Below are 20747 nucleotides of genomic sequence, written 5' to 3' on the forward strand. Positions count from 1 at the left end.
ACTTACAGGTAACACACACACTGACAGGTAAAACACACACTGACAGGTAAAACAAACACTGACAGGTAACACACACTTACAGGTAACACACACACTGACAGGTAACACACACTTACAGGTAACACACACACTGACAGATAAAACACACACTGACAGGTAAAACACACACACTGACAGGTAAAACACACACTGACAGGTAAAACAAACACTGACAGGTAAAACACACACACTGACAGGTAACACACACTGACAGGTAAAACACACACTGACAGGTAAAACACACACTGACAGGTAACACACACTGACAGGTAAAACACACACTGACAGGTAAAACACACACTGACAGGTAAAACACACACACTGACAGGTAACACACACTGACAGGTAAAACAAACACTGACAGGTAAAACACACACTGACAGGTTAAACACACACTTACAGGTAACACACACACTGACAGATAAAACACACACTGGCAGGTAAAACACACACACTGACAGGTAAAACACACACTGACAGGTAAAAGACACACACACTGACAGGTAAAACACACACACACTGACAGGTAAAACACACACACACTGACAGGTAAAACACACACTGACAGATAAAACAAACACTGACAGGTAAAACACACACTGACAGGTAAAACACACACTGACAGGTAAAACAAACACTTACAGGTAACACAAACACTGACAGGTAACACACACACTGACAGGTAACACACACGCTGACAGGTAAAACACACACACACTGACAGGTAACACACACACTGACAGGTAACACACACACTGACAGGTAACACACACACTGACAGGTAAAACACACATAGTGAAAGGTAACACACACACTTACAGGTAAAACACACACACTGACAGGTAACACACACACTGACAGGTAACAAACACACTGACAGGTAACACACACACTGACAGGTAAAACACACACACTGACAGGTAAAACACACACACTGACAGGTAAAACACACACTTACAGGTAAAACACACACACTGACAGGTAAAACACACACACTGACAGGTAAAACACACACACTGACAGGTAAAACACACACTTACAGGTAAAACACACACACTGACAGGTAAAACACACACACTGACAGGTAAAACACACACACTGACAGGTAACACACACACACTGACAGGTAACACACACACCCCCTGACAGGTAACACACACACACTGACAGGTAACACACACACTGACAGGTAACACACACACTGACAGGTAAAACACACACTGACAGGTAACACACACACGCCTTGACAGGTAACACACACACACTGACAGGTAACACACACACCCATTGACAGGTAACACACACACACACTGACAGGTAACACACACACACTGACAGGTAGCACACACACACTGACAGGTAAGACACACACTGACAGGTAACGCACACCCACACATACGCATCACACTCACACTGGAAATGGGCCCCTGAAGGGCCAAAACAAGACACATGAGATGGCATAGTCCTGATCATGTCTGATACAGTCCATGTTGCGACAGAAACTTGATAATCTGTATAACCTCTCCATTATCAAGGTTCAGTTTTTCAGCACATCCCCTGTCATCTAGATCCCTTATAGCTTCAACACCATACATTAAACACAGCCAACACATCCCCTGTCATCTAGATCCCTTATAGCTTCAACACCATACATTAAACACAGCCAACACATCCCCTGTCATCTAGATCCCTTATAGCTTCAACACCATACATTAAACACAGCCAACACATCCCCTGTCATCTAGATCCCTTATAGCTTCAACACCATACATTAAACACAGCCAACACATCCCCTGTCATCTAGATCCCTTATAGCTTCCACACCATACATTAAACACAGCCAACCATTGCAGAAAAAGACATTAAGACTTCATCTGATACATGGGGAAATAACTCAGACAACCACATGCACACAAGTCAGAGTGCATCACCCCCAGTGTGCTGCATTTAATTGGCAATTACCCGCAGGAGTCCCTTTATTATCATTGAAAGACACGCACAGACACACACACACACACACACACACACCAGTATCATCCCTCCCTGCTGGGCGGTGGCTCCCTCTCTGTGACCTTATTGATTGGTTGACCTTTGAGCTTATGAGCTCAGTCATTACTGCGGGGTCATGCAGCGTCTGACGTTACCGTGGGAGGATCATCACATTTCACACTATACCCCCAGCAGCAGATAAAGACCTTCCCGACGGCCTGGAAGACCAAACATAATTAGAAAAGTGGGGAACAAAACTAATGCCCTGCCCACTGAAGATTGTGTGTAATGGAACAAATCCACCCCCACACTGAAAGGTAATGATCCGGTGTAACTCCGGTGTCTCTGCTGTCAACATTGTACGAGACTGAGGCCTGTTTCCATTCAAATCACCCTCTCCTTTTCTTGGGTCCCTTGTTGGTCTTCCCTCAAAGAGTCAACTGGTCTGGATAGGTACTGCTGTGAGTAACATAGTAATAGCTCCACTTAAGGTAACGTTTCCCATGTGGGGTTGCCTGATTTTGAAAATGGGGTCGCGAGAGAAATGGTGAAATAAAATTTTGGAGCAAAAATATAAAATAATGAAAGCGTTTTCCTCCTACAGATGTGGCTCAGTCGTGTGAACGGTTTAAGCTATAAAATATTATGACCCCGTCACTGAAAGACTCTCAGGAACACGCATGTGTCTGTTTCCTTCTTCAATGCCAACAAGCCTCATTAGAACAGAGTGGACAATACCAGGCACTAAGTCAGACTGGGAGGAAAAGATCATACATAATTATTAGCTGAGAACATTCTGAACTTCCCAATAGCTTTCTGAAGCATTTCAATCACTTCAAACCAGTACTTTTGAAATACTGTAAAAAGTACTGTCAGACTCATTTGTAATAGGCTGTCAAATAAAAAATGATTACATCATTTTTGTTATATGGTGGGGTCATGAAACAAATGTGATATCAAAATGGGGTCGGGGGTCAAAAAGTTTGGGATCCCCTGACTTAAGGTAGAACTTAGTGCACCTTATCAAAACACTTTCACAGTCCAATACAGTGTAAAACATAGCTACTCCATCTACTCACTCCCTCCCTCCCTCTCTCTCTCCCCCCTTCCTCTCTCCTGTCAGATCATCTCTGCAGCCCAGACGCTGGCCCTGCACCCATCCAGTAAGATTGCCAAGGAGAACCTGGATGTGTTCTGTGAGGCCTGGGAGTCCCAGCTCTGTGACATGGCAGTGCTGCTAAGGGAGATCAACGACGTGTTCGAGGGCCGCCGAGGTGGGGCTGCCAGTGGTAGGAGAGGGGGAGAGGGATGGGTGTGTGTTATGGGCAGTCGCAGGAGAGGGTTGTCGTAGGACAGCTCACCACAAGCCGTGGTTGTTTTTACTCTCTGTCTCTCGCTGAGCTTTGGTAGTCTAAAATGTATTGATCCTATTCATAGACAGTTAAATCTCTATAACCGTAGTTGTTTGTATTATCTGACACAAGCTCTATCAGGGAGGGGATGTCAGATTAAAGCACCATCAGCAGGATACCTCTCATTGAGTTGGAGATGCAAACCGTTCTGTTACAGGCCTGATAGCCAGTGTGTGTCCCAGCGTGGTGATGCCAGACGTTTCTCAGAGCTCTCTCCCAGCATGCAGCGTGAGTCCTGTCATCCGTAACCTGTGTGGCGTGTCACGGTGCCAGTATTTATGGGCTACGATCCCAATGACAAGCAGCGAGAGAGACGACGTCTCCCTACTAAACCAATTGAATAGAGGAGGAATAGGGATAAATCTCCCTCCCTGGTGGAAGTTTAACGATGAAGTTCACACTGTGTCCTCACATAGTAAAAGTGCTATTTTTCCTCTGGTAAAGCTGGTATGGGTGTGTGTTTACCTGTGTATGTGTGTGTGTCTACCTTTCTGTTTGTGTGTGTGCTCGCGCTTGTGGAGGGGGTGTGTTACTCAAGCGACACAGACAGGCCCTCCAAAAAGCTGCCTGTACTTTTATGTGAAGTAATGCTCCTTGAACATGTTAGTGATGTTTATCACACCTTCACAGCCACTGGAAATTCTACTGAAATGTCCCTTTATTCCAAACTTGATTGGTGAGTTAATTGGTTGCACTCCATTTGAAGTCTGATAGATGATGTATTGGGGATAATCAACTGTAGTATAATAGAGGATGTGTTAGGGATAATCAACTGTAGTATAATAGAGGATGTGTTAGGGATAATCAACTAGTATAATAGAGGATGTGTTAGGGATAATCAACTGTAGTATAATAGAGGATGTGTTAGGGATAATCAACTGTAGTATAATAGAGGATGTGTTAGGGATAATCAACTGTAGTATAATAGAGGGTGTGTTAGGGATAATCAACTGTAGTATAATAGAGGGTGTGTTAGGGATAATCAACTGTAGTATAATAGAGGATGTGTTAGGGATAATCAACTGTAGTATAATAGAGGATGTGTTAGGGATAATCAACTGTAGTATAATAGAGGGTGTGTTAGGGATAATCAACTGTAGTATAATAGAGGATGTGTTAGGGATAATCAACTGTAGTATAATAGAGGGTGTGTTAGGGATAATCAACTGTAGTATAATAGAGGATGTGTTAGGGATAATCAACTGTAGTATAATAGAGGATGTGTTAGGGATAATCAACTGTAGTATAATAGAGGATGTGTTAGGGATAATCAACTGTAGTATAATAGAGGATGTGTTAGGGATAATCAACTGAATCCCTCCCTTTTAGTATAATTTCATGGGTTGACATGGGTCATTTCAAAAGATACACAATACTTTCACTGGAAAATTATTCTTACCAAACTTACCTTGTGACCAATGCCCAAAATATGACTTAAAACATATTTCCTCAAAATACTTTCTTTCTTTCTGATTTGATTACAGGTGATAAGAGAGCCTACGTGTCGCTTCCCAGACCAGGGGTGAGTATCAGAATATACAATGTTATGACTGGTGGATATTTCTAATTTCATTTTATTCAAATGACTTTCCATCATTTCCTCCTTTAATATCACTCATCCTGTCAAAACGTTTCTCCCGCCAGAAACATTCAGCCAACCTGAAGACGGTGAAGGCAGTCAAGCTAGATGCAGAGGTATAACTTGATCATCAATTACACAATACACCTCACATAGGTTGTCCCAATACACCTCATATAGGTTGTGTCCCAATACACTTCATATAGGTTGTGTCCCAATACACCTCACATAGGTTGTCCCAATACACCTCATATAGGCTGTGTCCCAATACACCTCACATAGGATGTATCCTAATACACCCCACATAGGTTGTGTCCCAATACACCTCATATAGTCTGTGTCCCAATACACCTCATATAGGTTGTGTCCCAATACACCTCACATAGGTTGTCCCAATACACCTCATATAGTCTGTGTCCCAATACACCTCACATAGGTTGTGTCCCAATACACCTCACATAGGCTCTGTCCCAAAACACCTCACATAGGATGTGTCCCATAACACCTCATATAGTCTGTGTCCCAATACACCTCACATAGTCTGTGTCCCAATACACCTCACATAGTCTGTGTCCCAATACACCTCACATAGGTTGTGCCCCAATACACCTCCTATAGGCTTGTGTCCCAATACACCTCACATAGGTTGTCCCAATACACCTCATATAGGTTGTGTCCCAATACACTTCATATAGGTTGTGTCCCAATACACCTCACATAGGATGTATCCTAATACACCCCACATAGGTTGTGTCCCAATACACCTCATATAGGTTGCCTAGTGGTTAGAGCGTTGGACTAGTAACCGGAAGGTTGCGAGTTCAAACCCCCGAGCTGACAAGGTACAAATCTGTCGTTCTGCCCCTGAACAGGCAGTTAACCCACTGTTCCCAGGCCGTCATTGAAAATAAGAACACCTCATATAGGTTGTGTCCCAATACACCTCACATAGGATGTATCCTAATACACCCCACATAGGTTTTGTCCCAATACACCTCATATAGGTTGTCCCAATACACCTCACATAGGGTGTGTCCCAATACACCTCATATAGGCTCTGTCCCAATACACCTCACATAGTCTGTGTCCCAATACACCTCACATAGGTTGTGTCCCAATACACCTCCTATAGGCTTGTGTCCCAATACACCTCACATAGGTTGTCCCAATACACCTCACATAGTCTGTGTCCCAATACACCTCACATAGTCTGTGTCCCAATACACCTCACATAGTCTGTGTCCCAATACACCTCATATAGGCTGTGTCCCAATACACCTCACATAGTCTGTGTCCCAATACACCTCATATAGTCTGTGTCCCAATACACCTCACATAGTCTGTGTCCCAATACACCTCATATAGGTTGTGTCCCAATACACCTCACATAGTCTGTGTCCCAATACACCTCATATAGGATGTGTCCCAATACACCTCCTATAGGCTGTGTCCCAATACACCTCACATAGGTTGTCCCAATACACCTCACATAGTCTGTGTCCCAATACACCTCACATAGTCTGTGTCCCAATACACCTCATATAGGCTGTGTCCCAATACACCTCACATAGTCTGTGTCCCAATACACCTCATATAGTCTGTGTCCCAATACACCTCACATAGTCTGTGTCCCAATACACCTCATATAGGTTGTGTCCCAATACACCTCACATAGACTGTGTCCCAATACACCTCATATAGTCTGTGTCCCAATACACCTCATATAGCCTGTGTCCCAATACACCTCCTATAGGCTGTGTCCCAATACACCTCACATAGGTTGTCCACGATACACCTCACATAGTCTGTGTCCCAATACACCTCCTATAGGCTGTGTCCCAATACACCTCACATAGGTTGTCCCAATACACCTCACATAGTCTGTGTCCCAATACACCTCACATAGTCTGTGTCCCAATACACCTCATATAGGCTTGTGTCCCAATACACCTCACATAGGATGTATCCTAATACACCCCACATAGGTTGTGTCCCAATACACCTCATATAGGTTGTGTCCCAATACACCTCATATAGTCTGTGTCCCAATACACCTCATATAGGTTATGTCCCAATACACCTCACATAGGTTGTCCCAATACACCTCATATAGTCTGTGTCCCAATACACCTCACATAGGTTGTCCCAATACACCTCACATAGGTTGTGTCCCAATACACCTCATATAGGCTCTGTCCCAATACACCTCATATAGTCTGTGTCCCAATACACCTCATATAGCCTGTGTCCCAATACACCTCACATAGGCTGTGTTCCAATAAACCTCAGATAGGTTGTGTCCTAATACACCTCACATAGTCTGTGTCCCAATACACCTCATATAGGTTGTGTCCCAATACACCTCATATAGGTTGTGTCCCAATACACCTCATATAGGCTGTGTCCCAGTGGTACTCTATTCCCCCAGGTGCCCTGGTCAAAAGAAGTGCACTATATGGGGGATAGGGTGCCATTTGGGACACATACATTACCTCTACTTTATCACCCTGACGGGTGAATTAATTCTGCAGGAAATGAATAACTGTTCAAACACACTATTGGGGAATTATGCCGATATTGCAGGAACCATGGTCTGCTAGATTTTAGCAGGACTCTGTCAGTCATGACTGGGCATGCAGGGTCGAGAGTATTTCATGAGTAACTTAGTACACAAAGTGATAATCAATAATTGGAAATAATTAGGAAATATTATGGCTGATTGATAATGCATGACATTTAGAGGTGAAGAGCAGAACTGAGTTTACAGTGCCTTGCGAAAGTATTCGGCCCCCTTGAACTTTGCGACCTTTTGCCACATTTCAGGCTTCAAACATAAAGTATTTTTTGTGAAGAATCAACAACAGGTGGGACACAATCATGAAGTGGAACGACATTTATTGGAAATTTCAAACTTTTTTAACAAATCAAAAACTGAAAAATTGGGCGTGCAAAATTATTCAGCCCCTTTACTTTCAGTGCAGCAAACTCTCTCCAGAAGTTCAGTGAGGATCTCTGAATGATCCAATGTTGACCTAAATGACTAATGATGATAAATACAATCCACCTGTGTGTAATCAAGTCTCCGTATAAATGCACCTGCACTGTGATAGTCTCAGAAGTCTGTTAAAAGCGCAGAGAGCATCATGAAGAACAAGGAACACACCAGGCAGGTCCGAGATACTGTTGTGAAGAAGTTTAAAGCCGGATTTGGATACAAAAAGATTTCCCAAGCTTTAAACATCCCAAGGAGCACTGTGCAAGCGATAATATTGAAATGGAAGGAGTATCAGACCACTGCAAATCTACCAAGACCTGGCCGTCCCTCTAAACTTTCAGCTGATACAAGGAGAAGACTGATCAGAGATGCAGCCAAGAAGCCCATGATCACTCTGGATGAACTGCAGAGATCTACAGCTGAGGTGGGAGACTCTGTCCATAGGACAACAATCAGTTGTATATTGCACAAATCTGGCCTTTATGGAAGAGTGGCAAGAAAGCCATTTCTTAAAGATATCCATAAAAAGTGTTGTTTAAAGTTTGCCACAAGCCACCTGGGAGACACACCAAACATGTGGAAGAAGGTGCTCTGGTCAGATGAAACCAAAATTGAACTTTTTGGCAACAATGCAAAACGTTATGTTTGGCGTAAAAGCAACACAGCTGAACACACCATCCCCACTGTCAAACATGGTGGTGGCAGCATCATGGTTTGGGCCTGCTTTTCTTCAGCAGGGACAGGGAAGATGGTTAAAATTGATGGGAAGATGGATGGAGCCAAATACAGGACCATTCTGGAAGAAAACCTGATGGAGTCTGCAAAAGACCTGAGACTGGGACGGAGATTTGTCTTCCAACAAGACAATGATCCAAAACATAAAGCAAAATATACAATGGAATGGTTCAAAAATAAACATATCCAGGTGTTAGAATGGCCAAGTCAAAGTCCAGACCTGAACCCAATCGACAATCTATGGAAAGAACTGAAAACTGCTGTTCACAAATGCTCTCCATCCAACCTCACTGAGCTCGAGCTGTTTTGCAAGGAGAAATGGGAAAAAATGTCAGTCTCTCGATGTGCAAAACTGATAGAGACATACCCCAAGCGACTTACAGCTGTATTCGCAGCAAAAGGTGGCGCTACAAAGTATTAACTTAAGGGGGCTGAATAATTTTGCACGCCCAATTTTTCAGTTTTTGATTTGTTAAAAAAGTTTGAAATATCCGATAAATGTCATTCCACTTCATTATTGTGTCCCACTTGTTGTTGATTCTTCACAAAAAAATACAGTTTTATATCTTTATGTTTGAAGCCTGAAATGTGGCAAAAGGTCGCAAAGTTCAAGGGGGCCGAATACTTTCGCAAGGCACTGTATATACTTTTTTGTTTACTACATAATTCCATGTGTTATTTCATAGTTTTGAAGTCTTCACTATTCTACAATGTAGAAAATAGTCAAAATCAAGAAAAACCCTGGAATGAGACTTTCCAATCTTTTGACTGGAACTGTATGTTCCATCACTATTAGGAAACTGAGTCCTACTTTGTTCAGTAGTTTCGAATGGGATTATTAACTATTAACAAATAAGGGATCCGTTATCTTTCTTTCTTTCTTCAGGAGCAGAGCACCATAGCCAAGCTGGGTCTAGAGCTGCGTCTTCTGACTTCAGACATGGACACGGAGGTGGAGAAGTGGGAGGACCAGGAGCATGACATCGTCCGCCAGGGCCAGAGCTTGTCCAGCATGGCCTACTCCATGTACCTCTTCACCAGGTAGACCGTCTGTCTGTCTGTCTGCCTGCTGTCTGCCTGTGTGTCTGTCTGTCTGTGTGTTTGTCTACCTGTGTGTCTGTCTGTCTGCCTGCTGTCTGTCTGTCTGTCTGCCTGTCTGTCTGCCTGTCTGTCTGGTTGCTTTTGTGTGACAGAAGATTGCAACTCCTTTTACCGCAAGGTACTTTGCACCAGCCAGGTATTGACCACCAGCCAAGTATTGACCACCAGCCAGGTATTGACCACCAGCCAGGTATTGACCACCATCCAGGTATTGACCACCAGCCAAGTATTGACCACCAGCCAAGTATTGACCACCAGCCAGGTATTGACCACCAGCCAGGTATTGACCACCAGCCAGGTATTGACCACCAGCCAGGTATTGACCACCAGCCTGGTATTGACCACCAGCCAAGTATTGACCACCAGCCAGGTATTGACCACCAGCCAGGTATTGACCACCAGCCAGGTATTGACCACTAGCCAGGTATTGACCACTAGCCAGGTATTGACCACTAGCCAGGTATTGACCACTAGCCAGGTATTGACCACTAGCCAGGTATTGACCACCTCTGTATGGATATAGAAGTAGAGGACACAGATGCCATCACAAATCTTGTTGATATGATGTGCATAGTCAATATACACTACATGGCCAAAAGTATGTGGATTTGGCTATTTCAGCCAGACCGTTCAGACAGGTGTATAAAATCAAGCACATAGCCATGCAATCTCCATAGACAAACATTGGCCATAGAATGGTCCGTACTGAAGAGCTCAGTGGCTTTCAACTTGGCACTGTCATAGGATGCCACCATTCCAACAAGTCAGTTAATCAAATACTGTATGTACCCTGCTAGAGCTGCCCCGGTCAACTGTAAGTGCTGTTATTGTGAAGTGGAAACATCTAGGAGCAACAACGGCTCACAGAACGGGACTGCCGAGTGCTGAAATGCGTAGCGCGTAAAAATCATCTGTCCTCAGTTGCAACACTCACTATTGAGTTCCGAACTGCCTCTGGAAGCAACTTCAGCACAATAACTGTTCGTCGGGAGCTTCATGAAATGGGTTTCCATGGCCGAACAGCCGCATACAAGCCTGAGATCACCATGCACAATGCCAAGCGTCGGCTGGAGTGGTGTAAAACTCGCCGCCATTGGACTCTGGAGCTGTGGAAACGCATTCTCTGGAGTGATGAATCACACTCCACCATCTGGAAGTCCGACGGACGAATCTGGGTTTGGCGGATGCCAGGAAAACGCTACCTGCCCAATGCATAATGGCAACTGTTAATTGTTGTTGGGGGAGGAATAATGGTCTGGGGCAGTCATGGTTTGGGCTATGGATGACAATGCCCCCGTGCACAAAGTGAGGTCCATACAGAAATGGTTTGTTGAGATCGGTGTGGAAGAACTTGACTGGCCTGCACACAACTACATCGAACACCTTTGGGATGAATTGGAACGCCGACCTGAGCCAGACCTAGTCGCCCAAAATCAGTGCCCGACCTCACTAATGCTCTTGTTGCTGAATGGAAGCAAGTCCCTGCAGCAATGTTCCAACATCTAGTGGAAAGCCTTCCCAGAAGAGTGGAGGCTTTTATAGTAGCAATGGGGGGACCAACTCCATAATAATGCCCATGATTTTGGAATGAGATGTTCAACGAGCCGGTATCCACATACTTTTGACCATGTAGTGTGCTTCATCAGTTGTTATCATCAGGTAATATATAATTCACTCTGTTTCATTTTTCGTTCATTTCCTGTATCGATTGTGTAGGGGGGAGGGCCTACTGAAGACAACCACGGATCTTTTCCATCAGGCTGAGGTAAAGTACTGTACATGCCCCCTGTCCTCCACTCCACTCATCCCTCTCCTCTCCCTTCATCCTCGTCTACTTCGTACAGGGCTTTAATTGAATCTGTCCCAGGTTCCATTAAGGACAACCACGTCCCTGGGAGAAGACAGAATCAATACTGTATTAAAAGGCCCAAGACAATAATTTGTCTGTGGTAACGAGAGGATGACTAGAGGAGCAGAGTGGCCTGCGCTTAATATAGAGAGGGAGCGGGAGAGGCAGAGAGAGAGAGAGAGAGAGGCAGAGAGAGAGAGAGAGATCATAGAGACGCAACTATACTTTATATAACTCTACCCTTTCACACAGCAAAAATGTAACCTGCAATTATCGTAATTGGCTGCTCACTGATCGGCTGATTGAAATGCACCTTTTGAATTTGAAAACCTACAGTGTGTGCTGGTCTTGTTCACATCCTCCCGGCTACTTACCATACAGCCATTGAGTGTAATTGACAATACTTGGCTGATAGATTTGCCAGACCAGTGTTCAGAATGTTCTGCCAGTGAAGTGAGTCATGCTTTTTGACTTCTCGTTCTGTTTTTCTCTCTTTCTCTTTCTGCAGGTGCTTTCTGAGGAGGGACTCCAGCTGTGTTCTTCACTACACACTTTCTCCACCCAGGTACACATGCACGCACGCAACCACACAAAAAATACACAGGCTCCGAGACCGCTTCTACCCCTAAGCCATAAGACTGCAAAATAGCCAGTCAGCTAAATAGTCAATTAATGGTACCCAAACTGCACTGACTCTATCTTGCATTGACCCTACGCACTCTCTCTAGACTTATATATATATATACACACCGTATACACACTCAGTCACACATACTACATTGACACGGCCCACACAAAACCCACACACATTCATGTACACTACATACGGACACACACACACACGAACACACATTCTTACAATTTATCAAATCAAATGTATTTTTATAGCCCTTCTTACATCAGCTGATATGTCAAATTGCTGTACAGAAAAACAGCCTAAAACCCCAAACAGCAAGCAATGCAGGTGTAGAAGCACGGTGGCTAGGAAAAACTCTCTAGAAAGGCCAAAACCTAGGAAGAAATGTAGAGAGGAACCAGGCTATGAGGGGTGGCCAGTCCTCTTCTGGCTGTGCCGGGTGGAGATTATAACAGAACATTGCCACGATGTTCAAATGTTCATAAATGACCAGCATGGTCAAATAATAATAATCACAGTAGTTGTCGAGGGTGCAGCAAGTGCAGCACCTTAGGAGTAAATGTCAGTTGGCTTTTCATAGCCGGTCATTAAGAGTATCTCTACCGCTCCTGCTGTCTCTAGAGAGTTGAAAACAGCGGGTCTGGGACAGGTAGCACGTCGGGTGAACTGGTCAGGGTTCCATAGCCGCAGGGAGAACAGTTGAAACTGGAGCAGAAGCACGGCCAGGTGGACTGGGGACAGCAAGGAGTCATCATGCCAGGTAGTCCTGAGGCATGGTTCTAGGGCTCAGGTCCTCCGAGAGAGAAAGAGAGAATTAGAGAGAGCATACTTGAATTCACACAGGACACCGGATAAGACAGGAGAAGTACTCCAGATATAACAAACTGACCCTAGCCCCCCGACACATAAACTACTGCAGCATAAATACTGGAGGCTGAGACAGGAGCGGTCAGGAGACACTGTGGCCCCATCTGATGACACCCCCGGACAGGGCCAAACAGGAAGGATATAACCCCACCCACTTTGCCAAAGCACAACCCCTACACCACTAGAGGGATATCTTCAAACACCAACTTACCATCCTGAGACAAGGCAGAGTATATCCCAATAAGATCTCCACGGCACAACCAAAGGGCGGCGCAAACCCAGACAGGAAGATCACGTCAGTGACTCAACCCACTCAAGTGACGCACCCCTCCTAGGGACAGCATGAAAAAGCACCAGTATGCCAGTGACTCAGCCCCTGTAATAGGGTTAGAGGCAGAGAATCCCAGTGGAGAGAGGGGAACCGGCCAGGCAGAGACAGCAAGGGCGGTTCGTTGCTCTAGAGCCTTTCCGCTCACCTTCACACTCCTGGGCCAGACTACACTCAATCATATGACCCACTGAAGAGTTGAGACCGAGTCTGCATCTCGCACATGGGTAGGCAGACCATTCCATAAAAATTGAGCTCTATAGGAGAAGGCCCTGCCTCCAGCTGTTAGCTTAGAAATTCTAGGGACAATTAGGAGGCCTGCGTCTTGTAAGTAGCGTACGTGTAGGTATGTACGGCAGGACCAAATCGGAAAGATAGGTAGGAGCAAGCCCATGTAATGCTTTGTAGGTTAGCAGTAAAACCTTGAAATCAGCCCTTGCCTTAACAGGAAGCCAGTGTAGGGAGGCTAGCACTGGAGTAATATGATACAAAATGTTGGTTCTAGTCAGGATTCTAGCAGTCGTATTTAGCACTAACTGAAGTTTATTTAGTGCTTTATCCGGGTAGCCCGGAAAGTAGAGCATTGCAGTAGTCTAACCTAGAAGTAACAAAAGCATGGATTAATTTTTCTGCATCATTTTTGGACAGAAAGTTTCAGATGTTTTGCAATGTTACGTAGATGGAAAAAGCTGTCCTTGAAACAGTCTTGATATGTTCGTCAAAAGAGAGAGATCAGGGTCCAGAGTAACGCTGAGGTCCTTCACAGTTTTATTTGAGACGACTGTATAACCATCTAGATTAATTGTCAGATTCAACAGAAGATCTCTTTGTTTCTTGGGACCTAGAACAAGCATCTCTGTTTTGTCCGAGTTTAAAAGTAGAAAGTTTGCAGCCATACACTTCCTTATGTCTGAAACACAGGCTTCCAGCGAGGGCAATTTTGGGGCTTCACCATGTTTCATTGAAATGTACAGCTAGTGAAAGTTAACCTTATTTTTCGAATGACATCCCCAAGAGGTAAAATATATAGTGAAAACAATGGTGGTCCTAAAACGGAACCTTGAGGAACACCGAAATTTACAGTTGATTTGTCAGAGGACAAACCATTCACAGAGACAAACTGATATCTTTCCGACAGATAAGATATAAACCAGGCCAGAACTTGTCCTAAACCAGGCCAGACCAATTTGGGTTTCCAATCTCTCCAAAAGAATGTGGTGATCGATGGTATCAAAAGCAGCACTAAGGTCTAGGAGCACGAGGACAGATGCAGAGCCTCGGTCTGACTCCATTAAAAGGTAATTTACCACCTTCACAAGTGCAGTCTCAGCGCTATGATGGGGTCCAAAACCAGACTGAAGTATTTTGTATACATTGTTTGTCTTCAGGAAGTCAGTGAGTTGCTGCGCAACAGCTTTTTCAAAAAAAATGGAGAGGAATGGAAGATTCGATATAGGCCGATAGTTTTTTATATTTTCTGGGTCAAGGTTTGGCTTTTTCAAGTTTATTATGTTCAACATAAGAGGGCCAAGCACAGGAAGCAGCTCTTTCAGTAGTTTAGTTGGAATAGGATCCAGTATGCAGCTTGAAGGTTTAGAGGCCATGATTATTTTCATCATTGTGTCAAGAGATATAGTATTAAAACACTTGAGTGTCTCCCTTGATCCTAGGTCCTGGCAGAGTTGTGCAGACTCAGGACAACTAAGCTTTGGAGGAATACGCAGATTTAAAGAGGAGTCCGTAATTTGCTCTCTCGGTATCATGATCTTTTCCTCAAAGAAATTCATGAATTTATTACTGCTGAAGTGAAAGCCATCCTCACTTGGGGAATGCTGCTTTTTAGGTAGCTTTGCGACAGTATCAAAAATAAATCCCGGATTGTTCTTATTTTCCTCAATTAAGTTGGAAAAATAGGATGATCGAGCAGCAGTGAGGTCTCTTCGATATTGCACGGTACTGTCTTTCCAAGCTAGTCGGAAGACTTCCAGTTTGGTGTGGCGCAAGGTTAAATTGAGTTCCTCAGTTAGGTGGTTAACAGATTTTTGTCCTCTGACGTCCTTGGGTAGGCAGAGGGAGTCTGAAACGGCATCAAGGAATCTTTGTGTTGTCTGAGAATTTATAGCACGACTTTTGATGCTCCTTGGTTGGGGTCTGAGCAGATTATTTGTTGCGATTGCAAACGTAATAAAATGGTGGTCCGATAGTCCAGGACTATGAGGAAAAACATTAAGATCATTACACACACACATGCACACACTCACTTTTAGACTTGTCATTTGCTGCTGCTACGCTGTTCTTTTTTTTACGCCTATTATTATCTATCCTGATCCTGTCCCTTTACTCTGCCTTTATGTACATATCTACCTTAAATACCTTATTATTATCTACCCTGATGTCTAGTCCCTTTACCCTGCCTTTATGTACATATCTACCTTAAATACCTTATTATTATATATCCTGATGTCTAGTCCCTTTACTCTGCCTTTATGTACATATCTACCTTAAATACCTTATTATTATCTATCCTGATGCCTAGTCACTTTACCCTGCCTTTATGTACATATCTACCTTAAATACCTTATTATTATCTATCCTGATGTCTAGTCCCTTTACTCTGCCTTTATGTACATATCTACCTTAAATACCTTATTATTATCTATCCTGATCCTGTCCCTTTACTCTGCCTTTATGTACATATCTACCTTAAATACCTTATTATTATCTATCCTGATGTCTAGTCCCTTTACTCTGCCTTTATGTACATATCTACCTTAAATACCTTATTATTATCTACTCTGATGACTAGTCACTTTACCCTGCCTTTATGTACATATCTACCTTAAATACCTTATTATTATCTATCCTGATCCTGTCCCTTTACTCTGCCTTTATGTACATATCTACCTTAAATACCTTATTATTATCTATCCTGATCCTGTCCCTTTACTCTGTCTTTATGTACATATCTACCTTAAATACCGTATTATTATCTATCCTGATCCTGTGCCTTTACTCTGCCTTTATGTACATATCTACCTTAAATACCTTATTATTATCTACTCTGATGCCTAGTCCCTTTACCCTGCCTTTATGTACATATCTACCTTAAATACCTTATTATTATCTACCCTGATGTCTAGTCACTTTACCCTGCCTTTATGTACATATCTACCTTAAATACCGTATTATTATCTATCCTGATGTCTAGTCCCTTTACTCTGCCTTTATGTACATATCTACCTTAAATACCTTATTATTATCTATCCTGATCCTGTCCCTTTACCCTGCCTTTATGTACATATCTACCTTAAATACCTTATTATTATCTATCCTGATGTCTAGTCCCTTTACCCTGCCTTTATGTACATATCTACCTTAAATACCTTATTATTATCTACCCTGATGACTAGTCACTTTACCCTGCCTTTATGTACATATCTACCTCAAATACCTTATTATTATCTATCCTGATGTCTAGTCCCTTTACTCTGTCTTTATGTACATATCTACCTTAAATACCTTATTATTATCTATCCTGATCCTGTCCCTTTACCCTGCCTTTATGTACATATCTACCTTAAATACCTTATTATTATCTATCCTGATGCCTAGTCACTTTACCCTGCCTTTATGTACATATCTACCTTAAATACCTTATTATTATCTATCCTGATGTCTAGTCACTTTACCCTGCCTTCATGTACATATCTACCTCAAATACCTTATTATTATCTATCCTGGTGCCTAGTCACTTTACTCTGCCTTTATGTACATATCTACCTCAAATACCTTATTATTATCTATCCTGATGTCTAGTCCCTTTACCCTGCCTTTATGTACATATCTACCTTAAATACCTTATTATTATCTATCCTGATGTCTAGTCACTTTACCCTGCCTTTATGTACATATCTACCTCAAATACCTTATCTATCCTGATGTCTAGTCCCTTTACCCTGCCTTTATGTACATATCTACCTTAAATACCTTATTATGATCTATCCTGATGTCTAGTCACTTTACCCTGCCTTTATGTACATATCTACCTCAAATACCTTATTATTATCTATCCTGATGTCTAGTCACTTTACTCAGCCTTTATGTACATATCTACCTCAAATACCTTATTATTATCTATCCTGATCCTGTCCCTTTACCCTGCCTTTATGTACATATCTACCTCAAATACCTTATCTATCCTGATGCCTAGTCCCTTTACCCTGCCTTTATGTACATATCTACCTTAAATACCTTATTATTATCTATCCTGATGTCTAGTCCCTTTACCCTGCCTTTATGTACATATCTACCTTAAATACCTTATTATTATCTATCCTGATCCTGTCCCTTTACCCTGCCTTTATGTACATATCTACCTTAAATACCTTATTATTATCTATCCTGATGTCTAGTCACTTTACCCTTCCTTTATGTACATATCTACCTCAAGTACCTTGTACCTCTGCACATTGATCTGGTACTGGTACTCCCTGTATATATTGAACCAAAATATAAACGCAACATGCAACAATTTCAGAGATTTTACTGAGTTATAGTTCATATAAGAAAATCAGTCAATTGAAATCTATGGATTTCACATGACTGGGAATACAGATATGCATATGTTGGTCACAGATACTTTACAAAAAAGGTAGGGGCGTGGATCAGAAAAGCAGTCTGTATCTGTTGTGACCACCATTTTCCCCATGCAGTGTGACACATCTATTTCACATACAGTGCCTTGCGAAAGTATTCGGCCCCCTTGAACTTTGCGACCTTTTGCCACATTTCAGGCTTCAAACATAAAGATATAAAACTGTATTTTTTTGTGAAGAATCAACAACAAGTGGGACACAATCATGAAGTGGAACGACATTGATTGGATATTTCAAACTTTTTTAACAAATCAAAAACTGAAAAATTGGACGTGCAAAATTATTCAGCCCCCTTAAGTTAATACTTTGTCGCGCCACCTTTTGCTGCGATTACAGCTGTAAGTTTATGTACATATCTACCTTAAATACCTTATTATTATCTATCCTGATCCTGTCCCTTTACCCTGCCTTTATGTACATATCTACCTTAAATACCTTATTATTATCTATCCTGATGTCTAGTCACTTTACCCTGCCTTCATGTACATATCTACCTCAAATACCTTATTATTATCTATCCTGATCCTGTCCCTTTACCTTGCCTTTATGTACATATCTACCTTAAATACCTTATTATTATCTATCCTGATGTCTAGTCACTTTACTCAGCCTTTATGTACATATCTACCTCAAATACCTTATTATTATCTATCCTGATGCCTAGTCCCTTTACCCTGCCTTTATGTACATATCTACCTCAAATACCTTATTATTATCTATCCTGATGTCTAGTCCCTTTACTCTGCCTTTATGTACATATCTACCTTAAATAGCTTATTATTATCTATCCTGATCCTGTGCCTTTACCCTGCCTTTATGTACATATCTACCTTAAATACCTTATTATTATCTATCCTGATGCAGTCCCTTTACCCTGCCTTTATGTACATATCTACCTCAAGTACCTTATTATTATCTATCCTGATGTCTAGTCCCTTTACTCTGCCTTTATGTACATATCTACCTTAAATAGCTTATTATTATCTATCCTGATCCTGTGCCTTTACTCTGCCTTTATGTACATATCTACCTCAAATACCTTATTATTATCTATCCTGATGCCTAGTCACTTTACCCTGCCTTTATGTACATATCTACGTTAAATACCTTATTATTATCTATCCTGATGTCTAGTCACTTTACCTTCATGTACATATCTACCTTAAATACCTTATTATTATCTATCCTGATCCTGTCACTTTACCCTGCCTTTATGTACATATCTACCTTAAATACCTTATTATTATCTATCCTGATGCAGTCCCTTTACCCTGCCTTTATGTACATATCTACCTTAAATACCTTATGATTATCTATCCTGATGTCTAGTCCCTTTACTCTGCCTTTATGTACATATCTACCTCAAATACCTTATTATTATCTATCCTGATCCTGTGCCTTTACCCTGCCTTTATGTACATATCTACCTTAAATACCTTATTATTATCTATCCTGATCCTGTCCCTTTACCCTGCCTTTATGTACATATCTACCTTAAATACCGTATTATTATCTATCCTGATCCTGTCCCTTTACCCTGCCTTTATGTACATATCTACCTTAAATACCTTATTATTATCTATCCTGATGCCTAGTCACTTTACCCTGCCTTTATGTACATATCTACCTTAAATACCTTATTATTATCTATCCTGATGTCTAGTCCCTTTACCCTGCCTTTATGTACATATCTACCTTAAATACCGTATTATTATCTATCCTGATGTCTAGTCCCTTTACTCTGCCTTTATGTACATATCTAAAGTACCTTATTATTATCTATCCTGATCCTGTCCCTTTACCCTGCCTTTATGTACATATCTACCTTAAATACCTTATTATTATCTATCCTGATGTCTAGTCACTTTACCCTTCCTTTATGTACATATCTACCTTAAATACCTTATGATTATCTATCCTGATGTCTAGTCACTTTACCCTGCCTTTATGTACATATCTACCTCAAATACCTTATTATTATCTATCCTGATGTCTAGTCACTTTACCCTGCCTTTATGTACATATCTACCTCAAATACCTTATTATTATATATCCTGATGACTAGTCACTTTACTCTGCCTTTATGTACATATCTACCTTAAATACCTTATTATTATCTATCCCGATGTCTAGTCACTTTACCCTTCCTTTATGTACATATCTACCTCAAGTACCTTGTACCTCTGCACATTGATCTGGTACTGGTACTCCCTGTATATATTGAACCAAAATATAAACGCAACATGCAACAATTTCAGAGATTTTACTGAGTTATAGTTCATATAAGAAAATCAGTCAATTGAAATCTATGGATTTCACATGACTGGGAATACAGATATGCATATGTTGGTCACAGATACTTTACAAAAAAGGTAGGGGCGTGGATCAGAAAAGCAGTCTGTATCTGTTGTGACCACCATTTTCCCCATGCAGTGTGACACATCTATTTCACATACAGTGCCTTGCGAAAGTATTCGGCCCCCTTGAACTTTGCGACCTTTTGCCACATTTCAGGCTTCAAACATAAAGATATAAAACTGTATTTTTTTGTGAAGAATCAA

General features: G+C 42.0%; 1 protein-coding gene across 4 annotated transcripts in view; it reads left to right on the forward strand.

Annotated features, from left to right (window-relative positions):
• The window catches only part of ctnnal1 (catenin (cadherin-associated protein), alpha-like 1), a 124637-nt gene that overhangs the window by 92655 nt on the left and 11235 nt on the right, over positions 1-20747 (forward strand). For 2 of the 4 annotated variants that reach the window (XM_036970839.1, XM_036970840.1), the window contains exons 11-16: positions 3152-3317; positions 4925-4962; positions 5085-5135; positions 9636-9790; positions 11567-11615; positions 12208-12264. In XM_036970839.1, the coding sequence (XP_036826734.1) occupies positions 3152-3317; positions 4925-4962; positions 5085-5135; positions 9636-9790; positions 11567-11615; positions 12208-12264 (516 nt within the window). The remainder of the gene's footprint in view (positions 1-3151; positions 3318-4924; positions 4963-5084; positions 5136-9635; positions 9791-11566; positions 11616-12207; positions 12265-20747) is intronic. The other 2 variants (XM_036970842.1, XM_036970843.1) reach the window with 1 other exon arrangement.

The sequence above is a fragment of the Oncorhynchus mykiss genome, chromosome 32 (assembly GCF_013265735.2).
Source record: "Oncorhynchus mykiss isolate Arlee chromosome 32, USDA_OmykA_1.1, whole genome shotgun sequence".
Classification (NCBI taxonomy): Eukaryota; Metazoa; Chordata; class Actinopteri; order Salmoniformes; family Salmonidae; genus Oncorhynchus; species Oncorhynchus mykiss.